Raw genomic sequence first — 18868 nt, forward strand, 5'->3', positions numbered from 1 at the left:
TATGACCTCTAACATGGCTGAACCTCAAGAACATTATGCTCAATGAAAGACATAAAAGTCTGTAAAATATGATTCCATTTTCTGGAATATCCTGGAAAGGCAAATATGTTGAGAAGAAAAAAAAAATTAGTGATCGTCTGGGACTGAGGGTGGGAAAGAGGATTGACTGCAAATAGGTCTGAGGGATCTTTTGGGGATGATAAAAGTGTTCTAAAATTAGATTGCAGTGATGGTTGCACAAGTCTAAAATCTTTTACTAAAAGTGATTGAATTATGCAATTCATGTGGGTAAATTCTGTGGTATGGGGAAATAATGCATCGATAAAGTTCTTTTTTAGAAAAAGTTAAATCTATTTCCAGTGACTTAGAGCACTCTTTTTTAAGATTTTTATTTTTTCTATTATGGTTGATTTACGATGTTCTGTCAGTTTCTGCTGTACAGCAAAGTGACCCAGTCATACCTAAATATAAATATATATACACACATTCTTTTTCTCACATTATCCTCCATCACATTCCATCACACGTGACTAGATAGAGTTCCCTGTGCTATACACGTACCTGATTTTTTCTTTTGTTTCTTCTTTTCTTCAAGCAAAGATGCTCTAATTTTAGTCAGTAGCTTGACATTGCTCTCGATGGTTTTGAATGTTTCCGGTAACATCTCCATTTGTGCTATCCAGTGGTGGTGTTCATCGATGTCAATTGCAGTCATCGCAGACAAAATGACATCTTGAAGAGGGTAAAAAAAAAAATTGCTTTTGTGCAGGACAATAAATAATTATAATCATATAGGCTTATAATATTGGCTAACTACTCAATATTATTGTAGTACTGGGAAATATAGCTCTTTCATATTGCTATTCTGAGGCTTGTCTCTATGAGGAAATGAAAAACGACGAGACTTGGAATAGAAAGCTGAATGGTAAGTCTTGGTCACGAAAATATGAATCTGGTTAAAAGTGTCTAGACGAGTTCCTATTGTGGCTTAGTGGATTAAGAACCCGACTGGTATCCATGAGGATTCGGGTTCAATCCCTGGCCTCATTCAGTATGTTAAGGATCTGGCGTTGCTGCTGAGAGCAGCAGTGTAGGTTGCAGATGTGGCTCGGATCTGGTGTTGCTGTGCCTGTGGCATAGGCCAGCAGCCATAGTTCTAATTCAACCCCCAGCCTGTGAACTTCCTTATGCCCAAGGTGCAGCCCTAAAAAAACAAAATAAATTAATTAAAGGTGTCTATTTAGCTTAGTTCTCTGACTAAATGTGAAACTGTGCTTTGATATTGGGGATCTAAACCCCAATTAATTCCTTTAGTAAATTGTCTAGTATTTTATAACCCTTTTACATGAGATTTCTTGTAACTAAGTGAAATTTCTCTTTTTTTGTATTCTCAGCTTATTCTTTCTTTCATTCAACAATACATGCCTTGGGGTTCCCATCGCGGCTCAGTGGTTAGCGAATCTGACTAGGAACCATGAGGTTGCAGTTCGATCCCTGGCCTCGCTCAGTGAGTTAAATATCCAGTGTTGCCGTGAGCTGTGGTGTAGGTCGAAAGACACAGCTTGGATCTGGAGTTGCTGTGGCTGTGGCATATGCTGGCAGCTACAGCTCTGTTTAGACCCTAGGCTGGTAACCTCCATGCAGCCCTAAAAAAGACAAAAAGACAAAACAAAAAACAAAAAAACCTAGTACATGCCTCTGTCATGTATTGTTCTAGATCCTGAAAATACAGCATTGATTAAAACAAATTCCCTGACCTCAAATTATTTACATTCTTTTCTTTTTCTTTCTTTCTTTATCTTTCTTTCTTTTCTTTTTGCTTTTTAGGCCCGCACCCATGGCATATGGAAGTTCCTAGGCTAGGGGGTCAAATCAGAGCTACAGCTGCCTGCCTACACCACAGCCGTAGCAACGCAAGATCCAAGCCACATCTGCAACCTACACCACGGCTCATGGCAATGCCAGATCCTTAACCCACTGAGCGAGGCCAGGGATCAAACCTGCAACCTCATGGTTCCTAGTTAGATTCGTTTCCGCTGCTCCACATCAAGAACTCCAATTTACGTTCTAATGAAAAGAGGCACAAAATTTAAAAAACGCTAATTATATAGCATGTCAAATTGTAAGAAATGCTATAGACAAAAAATAGAGAAAAGTAAAGGATATTAGATAGTTCCAGGAAATAAAGAATGGGGATGGTCAGAGAATAACTCGTTTTTCTTCTTCTTTTTTTTTTTTTTTTTGGTCTTTTGAGGACTGCACCTGAGGCATATGGAAGTTCCCAGGCTAGAGGTGGAATCAAACTACAGGACCAGCCTACACCACAACCACAACTTGGAATCTGAGGTGCGTCTATCACCTACACCTCAGCTCACAGCAACGCCGGATTCTTAACCCACGGAGTGACGCCAGGGATCGAACCCCAGTCCTCATGGATACTAGTTGGGTTCGTTACTCCTGAGCCACAACAGGAAATACAGAGAACGTTTTTCATTTTAAAGTGAGGTATGGAGTTCCTGTCGCAGCTCAGCAGACGAATCCAACTAGAGAAAGGGAGCCAGGGTTGCCATAGCTGTGGTGTAGTTCCCAGTTTCAGCTTGGATTCCCTGGCCCAAGAAAATGTTCCAGGCAAGGAAATAGAAACATAAAGGCCCTGGGCAAGAACTTGCCGGCATGCTTGAAGAAAGGCAAGGAGGCTGGGGTAGCCAAGACTAAGTAAGCAAGCTTATATTCTCCCTATTTTATTCTTACTGGAACAGAGAAGAAGGTTGTTCTCTAAATAACCTCCTTAGTTTTTCTTCTTTAATCTTCTTCTAATCCCTCAAAATTTACTGAAAATTCTGTCTTCTGGCTTTTTCATTAACTTTAAACCACTCCTGGAAACTTACTCCATTCTTCCAACCAGGCCAGGAGGAAGGCAAGAGTCTTTTCTTTAATTTCAGCAGCCTTAGCACAATTAACTATTTTCTCCAGCAAACTTGTTCTCCTTTTCTTATGTTCTGAAAGGGATATTTTCCTTCCAGAGTGCACATGCTCATCAATACTATATCGATTTATTATCCGTTGCACATTAACCATTATGTCATTCAGCTGCATATTAAGGTCCTATAAGAATAAGAAGAGAGAATATATTAATAAATCCTCAGTTTGACAATAAGCTTTACTTTTCTCCCAGAATGTCATTAACAGTCACTATGAAGCTACCTAATTAAAGTCCTGCTAATTCTAGCTCTTCTGTGAGTCTCAGATTTTCCTTTAAAATGTTTTTCAGAGTTAGAGTTGTGGCTCAGCAAAAATGAACCCAACTAGTCTAGTATCCATGAGGACTCAGGTTTGATCCCTGGCCCCACTAATTGGGTTAAGGATCCAGCGTTGTCTCGAGCTGAGGTTTAGGTCGAACATGCAGCTCAGATCTGACACTGCTGTCCCTGTGGAATAGGCCAGAAGCTGTAGCTCCAATTCAACCCCTAGCCTGGGAACTTCCATATAGCGCAGGTGTGGCTCTAAAAAAATTAAATAAATAAATAAATAAAAATTTTCTTGGAGTTCCATGGCGACCTAGCATTTAACGACTTGGTGCTGTCACTGCTGTGGGGGAAGTTTGATCCCTGGCACAGGAACTTTTGAATGCTGCAGGTTCAGTGCCCACCCACCCCTGCCATTTTTTCTCTGCCTTCATCTTAGTATTGCTATGACATAATGAAAGGAATATTAGGTTTGAAGCCATATCTGGATTCCAATCTAGCTCCTTTGTTAAAATGACTTATAGTAAATTACTTAACAATTGTGAGCTACCCTGACTCCTCTCAGAGTAAAATAATGAGGATGCTAAGTACACAGTTGATGTGAGACATGTTAAGTTGTATGAAAATGCCTTATAAACTGTGGCTGCTATAGGGAGTTCCTGTTGTGGTGCAGCAGTAACAAATCCAACTTGGAATCATGAGGTTGTAGGTTCGATCCCTGGGCTTGCTCAGTGGGTTAAGGATCTGGCATTGCTGTGAGCTGTGGTGTAGGCTAGCAGCAACAGCTCTGATTAGACTCCTAGCCTGGGAACCTCAATATGCCGCAGGGTGTGGCTCTAAAAAAGAAAAAAAAAAAAAAACAAATAAACTGTGGCTGCTATAAACAAACTAATTAGCTAATTAGTTAAAGGAGATTACTTTTTTTTCTTTACTTAACCCTTCCCCTGGAAATCACCTATCAGAATATTCCTCAGCATGACTCTTATTTTGTTATCCCCCCTCCTCAAAAGTCTATCAACAGGACGTTCCCATTGTGGCTCAGCAGTAATGAGTCTGAGGATTCAATATCCATGGGAACTCAGGTTCAATCCCTGGCCTTGCTCACTGGCTTAGGGATCCAGCATTGCTGTGAGCTGTGGTGTAGGTCACAGACATGGCTTGGATCCTGTGTTGCTGTGGCTGTGGCGTAGGCTGGCAGCTGCAGCTCCGATTGGACTCCTGACGTTGGAACTTCCATATGCCTAGGGTGCAGCCCTAAAAAGACAAAATAAAATAAAAAAAGTCTATCAACAAATTTCTTCTGTTCATCACTTTATCCCAGTAGTTCTCAATGTGGGTAGTTACTTGCTCAAATGTGCCATTCAGAAATTTGTAGAAGCAGAGTTCCTGTCGTGGCTCAGAAGTTAACGAACTCAACTAGTATCCATGAGGACGTGGGTTCAATCCCTAGCCCTGCTCAGTGGGTTAAGGATCCGGCATTGCCATGAGCTGCAGTGTAGGCTGCAGATGCGGCTTGAACCCTGCGTTGCAATTGCTGTGGCTGTGGCGTAGGACGGTGGCTTCAGTTCTGATTCGACCCCTAGCCTGGGAACCTCCATATGCTGTGGGTGCAGGCCTAAAGAGACAAAAAGAAAAAAGAAAAATCATTATAAAAGTAAAAATTAAAAAAAAGGAAAAGAAATTTGTGGAAGCATTTTTGGTTGTACCAATGACTGGGAGGATTTATTCTATTTAGTAAAGGATGCTAAGGGATGCCAACCCATCCTACAATGCAATGGACAGTACCCACATTGAAGATCTGGCCCAATCCTGCCTAAATTATTATTATTGTTATTATTTATTTATTTATTTGTTGCTTTTTAGGGCCACACCCGCTGCATATGGAAGTTCCCAGGCTAGGGGTTGAATCAGAACTACAGCTGCGCACCTATACCACAGCCACAGCAAAGCGAGACCTGAGCATCTTCATGTACACTAGTCAGATTCATTTCCACTTCGCCACAACAGAAACTCCAGGATGCGGGTTTAATCCCTGGCCTTTCTCAGTGAGTTAAGGATCCGGGTTTGGCAGGAGGTCACAGACTCGGCTCAGATCTGATGTTTTTGTGGCTGCGGTGAAGGCCAGCAGCTGCAACTCCGATTTGACCCCTAGCCTGGGAACCTCCATGTGCCATGGGTGTAACCCTAAAAAAAAAAAGCAAAAAATAATCATATTTCTATACACTAGCAATAAATAATTGGAATTAAAATTTGATAAAATAGTACCACTTGCAAATACACTAAAAGCATGAAATACTTAAGTATGAATCTAACAAGATAAGTGCAAGATCTATACATTGAAAATTACAAAACAGTGATGAAAGAAATCCAGGAAAATCTAAACAAATGATGACAGTTCTAAGCACAGACAAGGCTGCAGACAAACTGAAACTTTTACACTTTCCTGGTAGGAATGCAAAATAGTAAAGCCATTTAAGATAATTGTTGGCAATTCCTTTTTTCTTCTTCTTTCTTTCTGCTTTTTAGGGCTGCATCTATAGCAGGCACATGGAAATTCCCAGGCCAGAGTTCTAATCAGAGCTGCAGCTACCAGCCTAGCCATAGCCACAGCAATACCAGATCCATGCGCTGTCTGGGACCTACACCACAGCTCATGGCAACGCCAGATCCTTAACCCACTCAGCAATGCCAGGGATTGAACCTGCCTCCTTTTAGAGAAAATATTGGGTTCTTAATCCACTGGGCCTCAATAGGAACTTCAAAAAGGGTGAATTTAATTATACATACAATTTTACTTTAATTTTTAAAAAACTCTCAGATTAAAAAAAAAAAGGCACAGGCAGTACACTCAGACTACTTGGATTTGATTAGAGGCTTCACTATGACAACAATGACTTTTAGGCAGGCCTCGAATAGTCTCAATTTCTTCATCCATAAAATAGGATCAATAGTATATCCATCCATTCAATAGTATATTAAATGAGATAATCTATAAATAAACTTTTACCATAGGTAATATGGTAAATACTTGAAATGCTACTTGAAATGCTATTAAGCTCTTACCATAAGCCACAGGGGGAAAGGGTCAATGTAAGAAGATGGTAAAAGAAAGCATCAAAATAAATGCCCAGGAGTGGGATTGCTGGATCATATATGATAATCCTACTTTTCGTTTTTTGAGGAATCTGCATACTGTTTTCCATAATTGATTGCACCAATTTACATTCTCACCAACAGTATAAGAGGGTTCCCTTTTCATGCTAAGTGAAGTTAGTCAGACAGTGAGACACAAACATCATAAGGTATCACTTATATGTGGAAACGTACAAAAGGATACAATGAACTTGCTTGCAGAACAGAAACAGGACTCACAGACTTTTAAAAACTTATGGTTACCAAAGGAGACAGGTTGTGGGGGAGGGATGGACTGGGGGTTTGGGATGGAAATGTTCTAGGTTAGGTTGTGATGATGGTGGTACAACTATACATATAATAATATTCATTGAATTAAAAAAAAAAAAAAGAAAGCATCAAAATTTGAGGAGTTCCCGTCGTGGCTCAGTGGTTAACGAATCCAACTAGGAACCATGAGGTTAGAGGTTTGATCCCTGGCCTTGCTCAGTGGGTTAACGATCCGGTGTTGCCATGAGCTGTGGTGTAAACTGCAGACGTGGCTTGGAGCCCACATTGCTGTGGCTCCGGTGAAGGCCGGTGGCTCCAGCTCCGATTAGACCCCTAGCCTGGGAACCTCCACATGCCAGGGGTGCGGCCCTACAAAAGGCCAAAAGACAAAAAAAAAAAAAAAGATGTAATTTTGGACAGTTCCTATTGTGGCTCGGTGGAAAATGAACCGGACTAGTATCCAAGAAGATGTGGGTTTGATCCCTGGCCTCAGTGGGTTAAGGATCCAGCATTGCCGTGAGCTGCTGGATCACAGACACAGCATGGATCCTGCTTTGCTGTGGCTGTGGTGTAAGCTAGCAGCTGTAGCTCCACTTTGACCCCTGGCCTGGGAACCTCCATATGATGCTCATGAGGCCCTAAAAAGCAAAAAAAAAAAAAAAAAAAATTGCATTTCTATGTACTAGCAATGAAAAACTGGAAATTGAAATTGAAAAATAATATCATTCACAGATGTTTATAGTAGCTTTATTCATAATTACCAAAACTTGGAAACAACTAAGATGTCCTTAGTAGATAAATGATTAATAAATTTTGGTTTATCCAGACAATGAAATATTATCAGCACTAAAATAACTAAGGAGTTCCCATTGTGGCTCAGTGGTAATGAACCCGACATAGTGCCCAGGAGGATATGGGTTGGATCCCTGGCCCTATTCAGTGGGTTAAGAGTCCAGTGGTGTCACCAGCTGTAGTGTAGATCGAAGCCACAGCTCAGATCCCTCCCGTGGTGTAGGTTGGCAGTTGTAGCTCCAATTCAACCCCTAGCCTGGGAACCTCCATTTGCTGTGGGTGTGGCCCTAAAATGACAAAAAAAAAAAAAAAAAAAGACATGGAGAAAACTTAAATGCATGTTACCAAATGAAAGAAGCCAATCTTGAAAGGCTACATCCTCTGTGATACCAACATATGACATTCTGGAAAAGGCAAAACTGGAAGCAATAAAAAAAAGAAAAATCAGGGATTGCTGAAGGTGGGGAGGAGGAATGAATTGGAGCAGAGAGGATTTTTAGGACAATGAAATACTTTGTATGATACTATAATGACGTATAAATGTCGTTGTTTATTTGTCCAAACCCATAGAATGTACAGCACAAAGAGTGAACCCTAGTGTAAACTATGGACTTACCAAGCGTCCATTGTATGTTCATCAATTGTAACAAACGTACCACTTTGTTGGGGATGTTAATAATGGAGAAGGGGATGCATTTTTGGAGTTAGGGGTGTATGGGGAATCTCTGTACCTTCCTCTGAATTTTGCTGTGAACTTAAAACTGCTTCAAAAAACAAAAGGTCTTTGGCAGAGTTCCCGTCATGGCTCAGTGGTTAACAAATCCGACTAGGAACCATGAGGTTTCCGATTCGATCCCTGGCCTTGCTCAGTGGGTTAAGGATCCAGCATTGCCATGAGCTGTGGTGTGGGTTGCAAACACGGCTTGGATCCTGCATTGCTATGGCTCTGGCATAGGCTGGCGGCTATAGCTCCGATTCGACCCCTGGCCTGGGAACCTACACATGCCGCAGCGGCCCAAGAAATGGCAAAAAGACAAAAAAATAAATAAAAACAAATAAATAAATAAATAAAAGGTCTTTGGGAATTCCCATCTTGGCGCAGTGGAAACTAATCTGACTAGGAACCATGAGGTTGCAGATTCAATCCCTGGCCTCGCTCAGTGGGTTAAGGATCTGGCATTGCTGTGAGCTGTGGGGTAGGTCTCAGGCATGGCTCAGCTCCCGCGTTGCTGTAGCTATGGCGTAGGCTGGCAGCCTACGCTCCCTAGCCTAGGAACCTCCATATGCCATGTCTGTGGCCCTAAAAAAAAAAAAGGCAAGAAAAAATGAAATGAAGGGGAAAAAGCTTTTCTACTTTTTTACAAGTAGAAAAGAAATATCAAAATGGCAAAAGTTAAATCTTCCTCATCAGTATTTACTTTTAATGTAATTGGATTAAACCGATTTATCGAAAGATAGGGATTGGGAGAACAGATTTAAAAAAGAAAAAAAATGACCCGGACTTCCCGTGTGGCTCACAACATAACTTGCAGCTTGCAGCAAAGTGGGATCCTTAACCCATTGATCGAGGCCAGGGATTGAACCCACATCCTCATGGATACTAGTCAGGTTCTTAACCTGCTGAGCCACAGTGGGAACTCCAAGAGACTCACTTTAGATCTAAAAACCCAGAGAGGTTGGAAATGAAAGGATGGAAAAAGATATCCATGTAAATAATAACCAAAAGAGAGGTGGGTAGTTATATTAATATCAGACAAAATAGACTTTAAGGGAAATTTCACTTTCAATAATGGACATAACAATTAAACAGAAAGTAAGTTAGGAAATAGAGGACTTAAACAACAATAAACCATTTAGATATAACAGATGTATACAGAATACTCCATCAATGCACAATTTTCTCAAGTGCATGTGTAACATTCTCCAGGATAGACGGTATGTTAGACCACAAAATAAACCTCAATATATTTAAAAATACATTGTACAAAATATCTTTTCCAACCACAATGCGATGAAGTTAGAAATCAACCACAGAAAGAAAACAGGAAAATTCACAAATGTGTGTAAATTAACACATTATTTCTTTGTTTGTTTGTTTTTGGCCACACCGTGGCATATGGAGTTCCTGGGCCAGGGATCAGATCTGAACCAGAGTTTCAACCCATGCCACAGATGCAGCAACACTGGATCCTTAACCAATTGTGCCAGACTGGGGATCAAACCTTTCCGACCAGCATCCCAGAGATGCTGCCAATCCTGTTGTGCTGCAGTAGGAACCCTAATTTTTTTTTATTATTTAAATAAATTGGGGGGGTGTAACACATTCTTAAACAACAAGTCAAAGATAAAGTTACAAGGAAAATTAGAAAATAGAGACGAAAATGAAATCATAACATAACAAAACATGGGAGTTCCCAATGTGGCTCAGCTGGTTCCAAACCTGACTAGTATCTCTGAGGATGGGGGTTCAATCCCTGGCCTCCCTCAGTGGGTTAAGGATCCAGTGTTGCCATGAGCTGTGGTGTAGGTCACAGATGCAGCTTGGATCCTGTGTTGCTGTGGCTGTGGTGTAGGCCAGCAGCTGTAGATCTCATTTGACCTGGGAACTTCCATATACCACACCTTTGGACCTTAAAAAAAAAAAAAAAGAAGAAGAAGAAGAAGAAGAAGAAAAAAAGAAAAGCCTTAGACAGATGGCTTCACTAGTGAATTCTAACAAACTAGAGAGTTGATATGTTCCTGAGGTAGACCAGTAAATTTGTATTGCTCACTTTGTCATCTGAAAGAAAACTACTTCTAGTGGTCCTTATTGATAGGTATGGAGAAAAGCCATTTGCCAGATCAGTAGCTGCAGAACATTTACCAGAGGATTTGTTAATTTGCCCAAGCAATGAAATCATCTGGTCTGGTACATCCGCTGCAATTGGAGTCATTTTACAATAATCCACTGATTAATTTTACAATAATCCACTGTCATTCTCCATGGTCTATCTGTCTTCTTCACAGGCCAAATAGTTCAGTTGAATAAGAATGTGGTGGGAGGAGTTCTCTGGTGGCTTAGTGGGTTAAGGCTCTGTTGTTTCACTGCTGTGACTCAGGTTGCTGCTGTGGCACAGATTTGATCCCTGGCACAGGAACTTCCACATATAGTAGGTGTGGCAAAAAAAAAGAGAGAGAGAGAAACTGAAATAAACATTGTAACTCTCATTTAAAAAAAAAAAAAAGAATGTGGTGGAAATGACCACTCCCATATCTTTCCCTGAGGGTGGCGCTTATCTCTGCAATTCCTCTAGAAATGCAGTATTGCTTTTTTTTTTTTACTTTACTACTTTCCTAGGTAAAGGCGGTTCTCGTGGCTTCCACTTGGCATTGTCCACCATAACAGCCTTCACTCCACAGGTCAGGGAACCAATGTGGGGATTCTGCCATCTGCTGAATATGTCTTTTCCTTTTCTGCATTCCAGAACTGGCAGAATAACCACAAGATGGGTTCAGGGACCTACAGGCCTGCTGTGATATGGACTTGAGCTAAAAACTCTATTCATCACGTGACTTTCATAAGCCACTACTCTGACTGGTGGGCCACAGATGACGTTTTGAATCTCCTAGAATTAGTCTCAGTTCAGAGCCAGTGTCCAGTAGTGCCCCAAATGGTTATTTCCTTTTCCCCAATGCACAGTGATGCACAGAGGTCATAGACCTCTTTGGAGAAGTTTGGAGGAAGATTATGAGTAAAAATTTTTGACAGCGTCCTTCCTCAAGGGAACCCAGCCTCCCTTTTATTCAAGGGGTTCTGGGTCTCTAAACAGGTTTAGTCTGGGAATTGAATGAGGGGTCATGACTCTCTGTTATTATTACTCAGGTTAGATTTTTGTTCACTTGACCTAGACATATTCTGCTTATACAGATCAAGTAAGAATTTGTTAAATTCCTATTTCACTTTTAGTAGGAACAATATGAATGACTAGCCAATGCCATAATTCTTAAGTCAGACTATTTTTTTTTTTTCTTTTGGGGCCACACCTGCGGCATATGGAGGTTCCTAGGCTAGGGGTTGAATCAGAGCTGTAGCCTCTGGCCTACACCACAGCCACAGCAACACAGGATCCGAGCCGTGTCTGTGACCTACACCACAGCTCATGGCAATGCCAGATCCTTAACCCACTGAGGGAGGCCAGGGATTGAACCCACATCCTCATGGTTGCTAGTCAGATTGTTTCTGCCGAGCCACGATGGGAACTTCCAAGTCAGACTGTTGCGATGGGTGCTCTGTTGTCCATTGTGGTAACCAGGCCCACCTGGCCTTCAGTGGTTGGGTACCACCACTTGACCCTTTCCACTTCAAGATCAATTACTCTCATTGCTTTTAGGTTTCCCAATTCCACTGTAAGTTCTAGCCGACAGAGAAGAGTGATCACAGAGTCCTTCAAGGATGCAAAGACTCCCCTGTAAATTGATTTCTCTCAGTCACGGTGAAAGGTATGTCTTCTAGACTCTCCCAGGGATCAAATCTGCGTCCTCATGGATACTAGTAGGATTTGTTACCTGCTAAGCCTCAACAGGAACTCCAGGTGTTCCAATTTCTTCACATCCTTACCAATACTTGTTATTTTCTAGGTTTGTTTGTTTGTTTTTCTGATAATAGCCATTCTAATGGGTTTGAAGTATCTTATGGTTTTGATTTGGGTTTCCTGAATGATTAGTGACGTGGAGCACCTCTGCATGTGCTTGCCGGCCATCTGTTTATATTCTTCAGAGAAATTTCTATTCGAGTTTTTTGCCCATTTTGGAACTGGGTTTGTTCTTATTGAGTAGTAGGGATTCTTCAAATAGTCTAGATGTTAATCACTTATCAGATATGTGATCTGCTAATATTTTCTCCCATTCTGTGTATTGCCTTTTTACACTGTTGACAGTTGTGATGATCAATTTTATGTGTCAACTTGACTGGTCCACAGGGAGCTTAGTCAGATACTCTAGGTCTGAAGAGAATAATCACTGTGAAAATGTCTGTGAAGATGTTTCTGGATGAGATTAACACTTGAATCAATAGACTGAGCAAAGTAGAATGCCCTCCCTAATGTGGGTAGGCCTCATCCAGTTAAAGACTTGAATAGAACAAAAAAGGCTAAGTAAAAGGAAACTCCACCTATCTGACTTCCTTAGGCTGAGGCATTAGTCTCTTCAGTCTTTAGGCTTAAACTGAAGAAACATCAGTTCTTCTTGGGTCTTAAGCCTGCTGGCTTTCAGACTGGAACTACACCAGAGGCTCTCCTGGGTCTCCAGCTTGCCAAGTGGAGATCATGAGACTTCTTAGCCTCCAAAATCATGTGAACCAATTCATTATAAGGAGTGTGTGTGCATGTGTGTATATAATCTATATAGTATATATGTTATGTACTATATATATAATATATGTATAATGAATACACACACATATATATTGACTGAAAAAAATGCACAACCTAAATGTTGAGAATTATGATTTATTTGGTGAACTTGCTGAGGACTCACACCCAGGAGCCCACATCTCAATAGCACCAAGGGACTGTTTCAAAGAGGTAAGGGAGGAGCCAGGATATATAGGAGTTTTTGCAAAAAAAAAAAAAAAAAAAAACCAAAAACTAGTAGTTGGAACATCAAAAAAGATTACTGTTAATTAAAGAAAACTGGACCTCTTGGAGTTCCTGCTGTGGCACAGTGAGTTAAGAATCAGATTGCAACAGCTCAGGTAGGTTGCAGATGCATAGGTTCAGTCCCCAGCCTGGTGCAGTGGGTTAAAGGATCTGGCATTGCCGCAGTTGTGTAGGTCGAAGCTGAGGCTCATATTCAGTCCCTGGCCCAGGAATTTCCATATGCCAGGGTGGGAACATTTAAAAAAAAAAAGAAAAGAAAAGAAGAAAAGATAACCAGACATCTCATGTTAATGAAATTAGTGCTAAATCATTAACTATGTGGGAAGATGCAAGGGTCTAGGCTCATTGAAATCATTCCTTTGATATGTTCCACAACTATCTAGGGCCAGTATGTTATTTCCATCCTGAGTTCCTCCCAAGACACACCATGGGTGTATGTGCGTGTGCGTGCGTGCGCGGAAGTGTGGTTATACTTATATATATGATTATATATCTCCTATTGGCTCTGTTTCTCTGGAGAACTCTAATATTAATACAGATCAGATTTTGATACTGAGAGTAGTGCTGGAGGATAAGTTTTCTGAATTAGCTCCGGGGTTTTTGGAATCAGCTCTCTAATCTGATTGGATTTAAAGATACCAATGACTCAATTTCCAGTATTAAAGAAAGCAGTGATAGTCCTTGGCATGATCTGGGAATTAAGATATGCAAAATGTCACCAAAAGATACACCTACTCCACTCCTTATAAGAAGCAAGAATCTGAGAGTTCCCGTTGTGGCTCAGCGGTAATGAACCCAACTAGTATCCATGAGGACTGGGTTTGATCCCTGACCCCACTTGTGGGTTAAGGATCTGGCGTTGCCATGAGCTGTGGTGTAGGTTGCAGACGTGCCTGGGATCTGGCATTGCTGTGGCTGTGGCATAGGCCAGCAGCTGCAGCTGTGATTCGACAATCCCCTAGCCCAGGAACTTCCATATGCCACAGCTGGGGCCCTAAAAAGACAAAAAAAAGAAAAAAGAAGAAGCAAGAATCTGAGCAACGTTTATGATACTTTCAAACATTTTTGGCAAATTAGCAAATATAATGAGATTGGCAGATTGTTCCTACTGTTACTGGACAAAGTGGGGAAAGAAAGGGATGGGCTCAGGAATTCAAATTCCCAGCTTTAGTGCCACATAAAGGACCTGAAAACTTCCATGTGTGCCCTGAAGGAGACCCTTAATCTCCTGTAGCTGCAGGCTAAGACTGATGAAAATTAAACCAAGACTCTCATTCTCTGACTGGCTGAATTACAATACACGTTGAGCTCCCAGCCTCCATGGGGTGGCTGATGTGAAAGGTTCTGGAAAGGTGGAATGGGGAGGTAAGGAAAGGCTCTGTTAGAGCTCGGGACAGTGACGCTCTAAATTCTAGTAAGTGCTCTTTGCCAGGGAGCAGCCTCTCACCCTCAGTGAGCACCCTCTCCAACGCCTCTCCACCCCTGTTTGAGGGGATTAACCCTGTATTGCCTGAGGATAGTGTAATGATCTCTCCTGAGCAGTTGCTATGCAAGACAATGCTGAATTTCCTCAGGAACCACTCCCACAACTATCTTTGTTTCCAGATTTATAGATTCAAATCCCAGTACATCACTAAAGATGAAGTAAGAGAGTGACCCACCAGGAGGTGCACTACATTCTGATAGAACTGCTTGAGTTTTCTTTTTTGCTTCTTTTAAATTTAAATTTAAATTTTTTTTTTAGGGCTACACACATGGCCTATGGAGGTTCCCAGGCTAGGGGTCCCATCAGAGCTGTAGCTGCCGGCCTACACCACAGCCTCAGCAATGCAGGATCTGAGCCGAGTCTGCAACCTACACCACAGCTCATGTCAACGCCAGATTCTTAACCCACTGAACAAGGCCAGGGATAAAACCCAAAACCTCATCAATGCTAGTCAGATTCTTTAATGACTGAGCCAAGATGCGAACTCCTTCTGCTTCTTGAGTTTTCTAATTTTCTTTTCTTTTTTTTAGGGCTGCATCCGTGGCATATGGAGTTTCCCAGGCTAGGAGTCAAATCCAAGTTGTAGTCACTGGCCTACACCACAGCCACAGCAACATCAGATCCAAGCCGCATCTTCGAGCTACATCACAGCTCATGGCAATGCCAGATCCTTAACCCACTGAGTGAGGCCAGGGATTGAACCTATGTCTTTATGGATACCAATCAGATTCGTTTCCACTGAGCCATGAGGAGAACTCCTCTAATTTTCTTTTCTTTTTTTTTTTTTTTTTTTTTTTTTTTTGGCTGCACCAGAGGCATTTGGAAAGATCCTGGGCCAGGGTTCAAACCTGTACCACAGTGGCACCTTGAGCCGCTGCAGAGGTAACACTGGATCCTTGACCCACTGTGTCACAGGGGAACTCCTACAGTCACTCTAAAAGAAGTCAGAAAAAGAATAAAAAGGAAACAAAACAAAACAGGAGACAAACAGAAAACAAATAGAAAAATGGTAAATTTATTTATTTTTTGGCTTTATAGTGCTGTATCTGTGGCATATGGAGATTCCCGGGCTAGGGGTTGAATTGAAGCTACAGCTGCCAGCCTGCACCACAGCCACAGCAACTATTTGATAAAATCTCAGACAAGAACAAATTAAAACTACCAACTAAGATTAGATATCAAAATTTGCTATGGGGGAGTTCCCATTGTGGCTCAGTGGGTTAAGAACTTGACTAGTATCCACAAGGATGCAGGTTAGATCCCTGGCCTTGCTCAGTGGGTTAAGAATCTGGCATTGCTGTGAGCTGCAGTGTAGGTTGCCGATGTGGCTTGGATCTGATGTAGCTGTGGCTGTGGTGTAGGCCAGAAGCTGCAGCTCCAATTCCACCCCTAGCCTGGGAACCTCCATATGCCACAGGTGCAGCCGTAAAAAAGAAAGAAAAAAATACATTAGGTAAGGTTTTTTGGGGGTTTTTTTCTGCCTTTTTTTTTTTTTTCCTTAGGGCCGCACCTGTGACATATGGAGGTTGCCAGGCTAGGGGTCAAATCCCAGCTACAGCTGCCAGCCTACGCTACAGCCACTGCAACTCAGGATCCGAGCCAGGTCTGCAACTTACACCGAAGCTCATAGCAACACCAGATCCTTAAGCAACTGAGCGAGACCAGGGATCGAACCTGCCACCTCATGGTTACTAGTTGGATTTATTTCCGCTGCACCACGACGGGAACTCCTAGTAGCTAAGGTTTTAATTTTTCTTTCTATCCCAGTCACTCAATAGTACATGCAATTTATTTCTTAAAAAGCTTGGTTAACTCTGATATGAAAGTGAAAGCAATTAATATTGAATCAGAGCTTGTTATCTGCAGATACAAGTGAAATTGTCATTTGAAATCAAAAGTTGCCTCAAATACAATCAGATGTCATGGAAATAAAGTGAATTCTTTTGGGGGAAAAAATGTAGCTGGTCATGGAGAGTTTAAAAAGACAGTTGTCATCTATAAACTTTTAATTTACTACCTACCTCTCTGGCTCGATAGTGCTGTGCTTCCTCAATTCTACTGATGATATCCTGTACTGTGAATGGGATCTCAAGCTTAGGGATCTCTGAACTATCAAGGACACTTCTGTACATTATGTTGAAATCCAAAGCTTCTTTTTCCGCTTCATGTTTGCCGTCTATCTCAGTTGGCATTTTGGTAAATGTTTTGGAAAGCCGAGTGATTTTCTTTTTTCATAGAATATAGGCAAATGCTAATAAAGGTGTCCACAAGGAAGCTAGAAGAGGTCTTCCCTGCTCCCAGAGATTGTGGTGTACCCTGATACTAGCCATGCTGTTCCAGTCCTGGTGATGTCACAATAGACCCACTATGACATTGCCATTGACTCAAACATTTAAAGAGTGCTTACTCTATGCGGAGAACTAGGCATTCTGTATGCTGTGATGGGAGAGGGTGAAGGGGGGAGGGAGGGTAGGAAAGAGTAGACAACCGGAACACTAAAAGAAATAGAAGATATAGCCCTGCTTAAATGACCTTAAAATCTAGGTGTTAGAATTCAAGATCCAGTGTATCAAATGTAACTCCTGGTTATTCTCTCTTCCTGAGGTTTTGCTTAAGAATTTTTATGCTTGTAATGGAACGATTGTGTTACAGCTGCCCCTCAACTTTTCCTAGACATGTAGTAACTTGGAAGATAGTATTTGGATGGAGATCACAATCTTTGCATTGTCTAATGGCTCAATTTTTCGAGGAGCCTGCCTGAAGGAGGCTTTGAAGTTCCATAGCTGGCTGAGAAATTGAAGGGAATGCTTAGAGGCTGCTTTCTAACTGAAAGAAGAGTACTTTGGGCATCTCCTTTGATTGCGAGGAGGTGAAATGACTTAGGACACTGGAGCAATTAACAGGACAGATGGTTTTGGAGTTCCCGTTGTGGCGCAGGGGAAACGAATCCGACTAGGAACCATGAGATGGCGGGTTGGATCCTGGCCTCGCTCAGTGGGTGGAGGATCCGGCGTTGCCCTGAGCTGTGTGTAGGTCGCAGATTCGGCTCAGATCCTGCATTGCTGTGGCTGTGGCGAAGGCCAGCAGCTGTAGCTCTGATTTGACCTCTAGCCTGGGAACCTCCATACACCACAGGCGCGGCCCTAAAAAGCAAAAAAAAAAAAAAGCTACACAGCCAACAAAACCATCTGTCCATTTTTGTTGTTGTTGTTGGTTTTGTTTTTTGTTTGTTTGTTTTTTAGGGCCACACCTGCAACATATGGAGGTTCCCAGGGTAAGGGTCGAATCAGAGCTACAGCTGCTGGCCTATGCTATAGCCACAGCAACGCCAGATCCGAGCTGAATCTGCAACCTACACCACAGCTCATGGCGATGCTGGATCTTTAACCCACTGAGCAAGGCCAGGGATCGAACCCGCAACCTATGGATACTAGTTGGGTTTGTTTCCGCTGAGCCACAAATTGGAACTCCACTTTTTAATTTTTTAATTAAAAAAATACAAACAAGTACAAAAAGTAATATAATAGCCATGTACCTATAACCTAGAATGAACAGATATTAACATTTTATCATATTTGTCTCAGATATTTTTAAATAAAAGAAAGCATTAGAGATAAAGTTGAAGTACTCTTTGGTGTTCTCCCAGACTCCTTCCTTCCCCTTTGTCCCTTTTCAGAGGCCATAACAAGCATGAATTTGATGTATTTATGTCTAGCCTATGTTTATACAGTTTTACTGTAAATATATGTATTCGTAAACTATATAGATTCATTTTGTAGTTTTAGATTTTATACAAATCATGGATGTAAAACAATTTCTCTATAAGATCTTTCTTGAGTCCTTATTACAAACTTATTATAAATTTAGTCCTATGTTGAGTCCTTATTATAAACTTATTATAAATTTAGTCCTATGTTGTAAACTTGTAAAGTTAAAAAAAAATGTACATTTCAAGTCTTCATAGAAAGGGATGCAAGGCATCATAAAGTAATTGTCTTTCAAAAATTGGAGTTCCTGCTATAGTACAACAGGATTGGCAGGCATCTTTGCAGCTCTAGGTCACAGGTTCAACCCCGAGCCTGGCATAGTGGGTTAAAGGATCTGGCATTGTCAAAGTTGCAGCAAATGACACAACTGTCGTTCAGATCTGATCCCTGGCTCTGGGAACTCCATATGCCATGGGAGGACAAAAAAAAAAGAAAAAAAAAAAGAAAAAAAAATAAGATGGAATTAAGCATTTTCCCTTCTCTTTAATAACCTATTGTCTGAGTTACTTCTATTATAGTACTTATCTCATTGAAGTATAA

General features: G+C 41.4%; 2 protein-coding genes across 7 annotated transcripts in view; one reads left to right on the forward strand and one right to left on the reverse strand.

Annotated features, from left to right (window-relative positions):
• FAM186A (family with sequence similarity 186 member A) overlaps nt 1–17578 on the reverse strand; it is a 46934-nt gene extending 29356 nt beyond the window's left edge. The window contains 3 exon segments of the mRNA XM_021093091.1: nt 562–732; nt 2889–3105; nt 16583–17578. Of these exon segments, the coding sequence (XP_020948750.1) occupies nt 562–732; nt 2889–3105; nt 16583–16753 (559 nt within the window). The 5' untranslated portion in view covers nt 16754–17578.
• The window catches only part of LARP4 (La ribonucleoprotein domain family member 4), a 176304-nt gene that overhangs the window by 85863 nt on the left and 71573 nt on the right, over nt 1–18868 (forward strand). The window lies entirely within an intron of this gene.

Source organism: Sus scrofa, chromosome 5, assembly GCF_000003025.6.
Source record: "Sus scrofa isolate TJ Tabasco breed Duroc chromosome 5, Sscrofa11.1, whole genome shotgun sequence".
In the NCBI taxonomy this organism is placed as follows: domain Eukaryota; kingdom Metazoa; phylum Chordata; class Mammalia; order Artiodactyla; family Suidae; genus Sus; species Sus scrofa.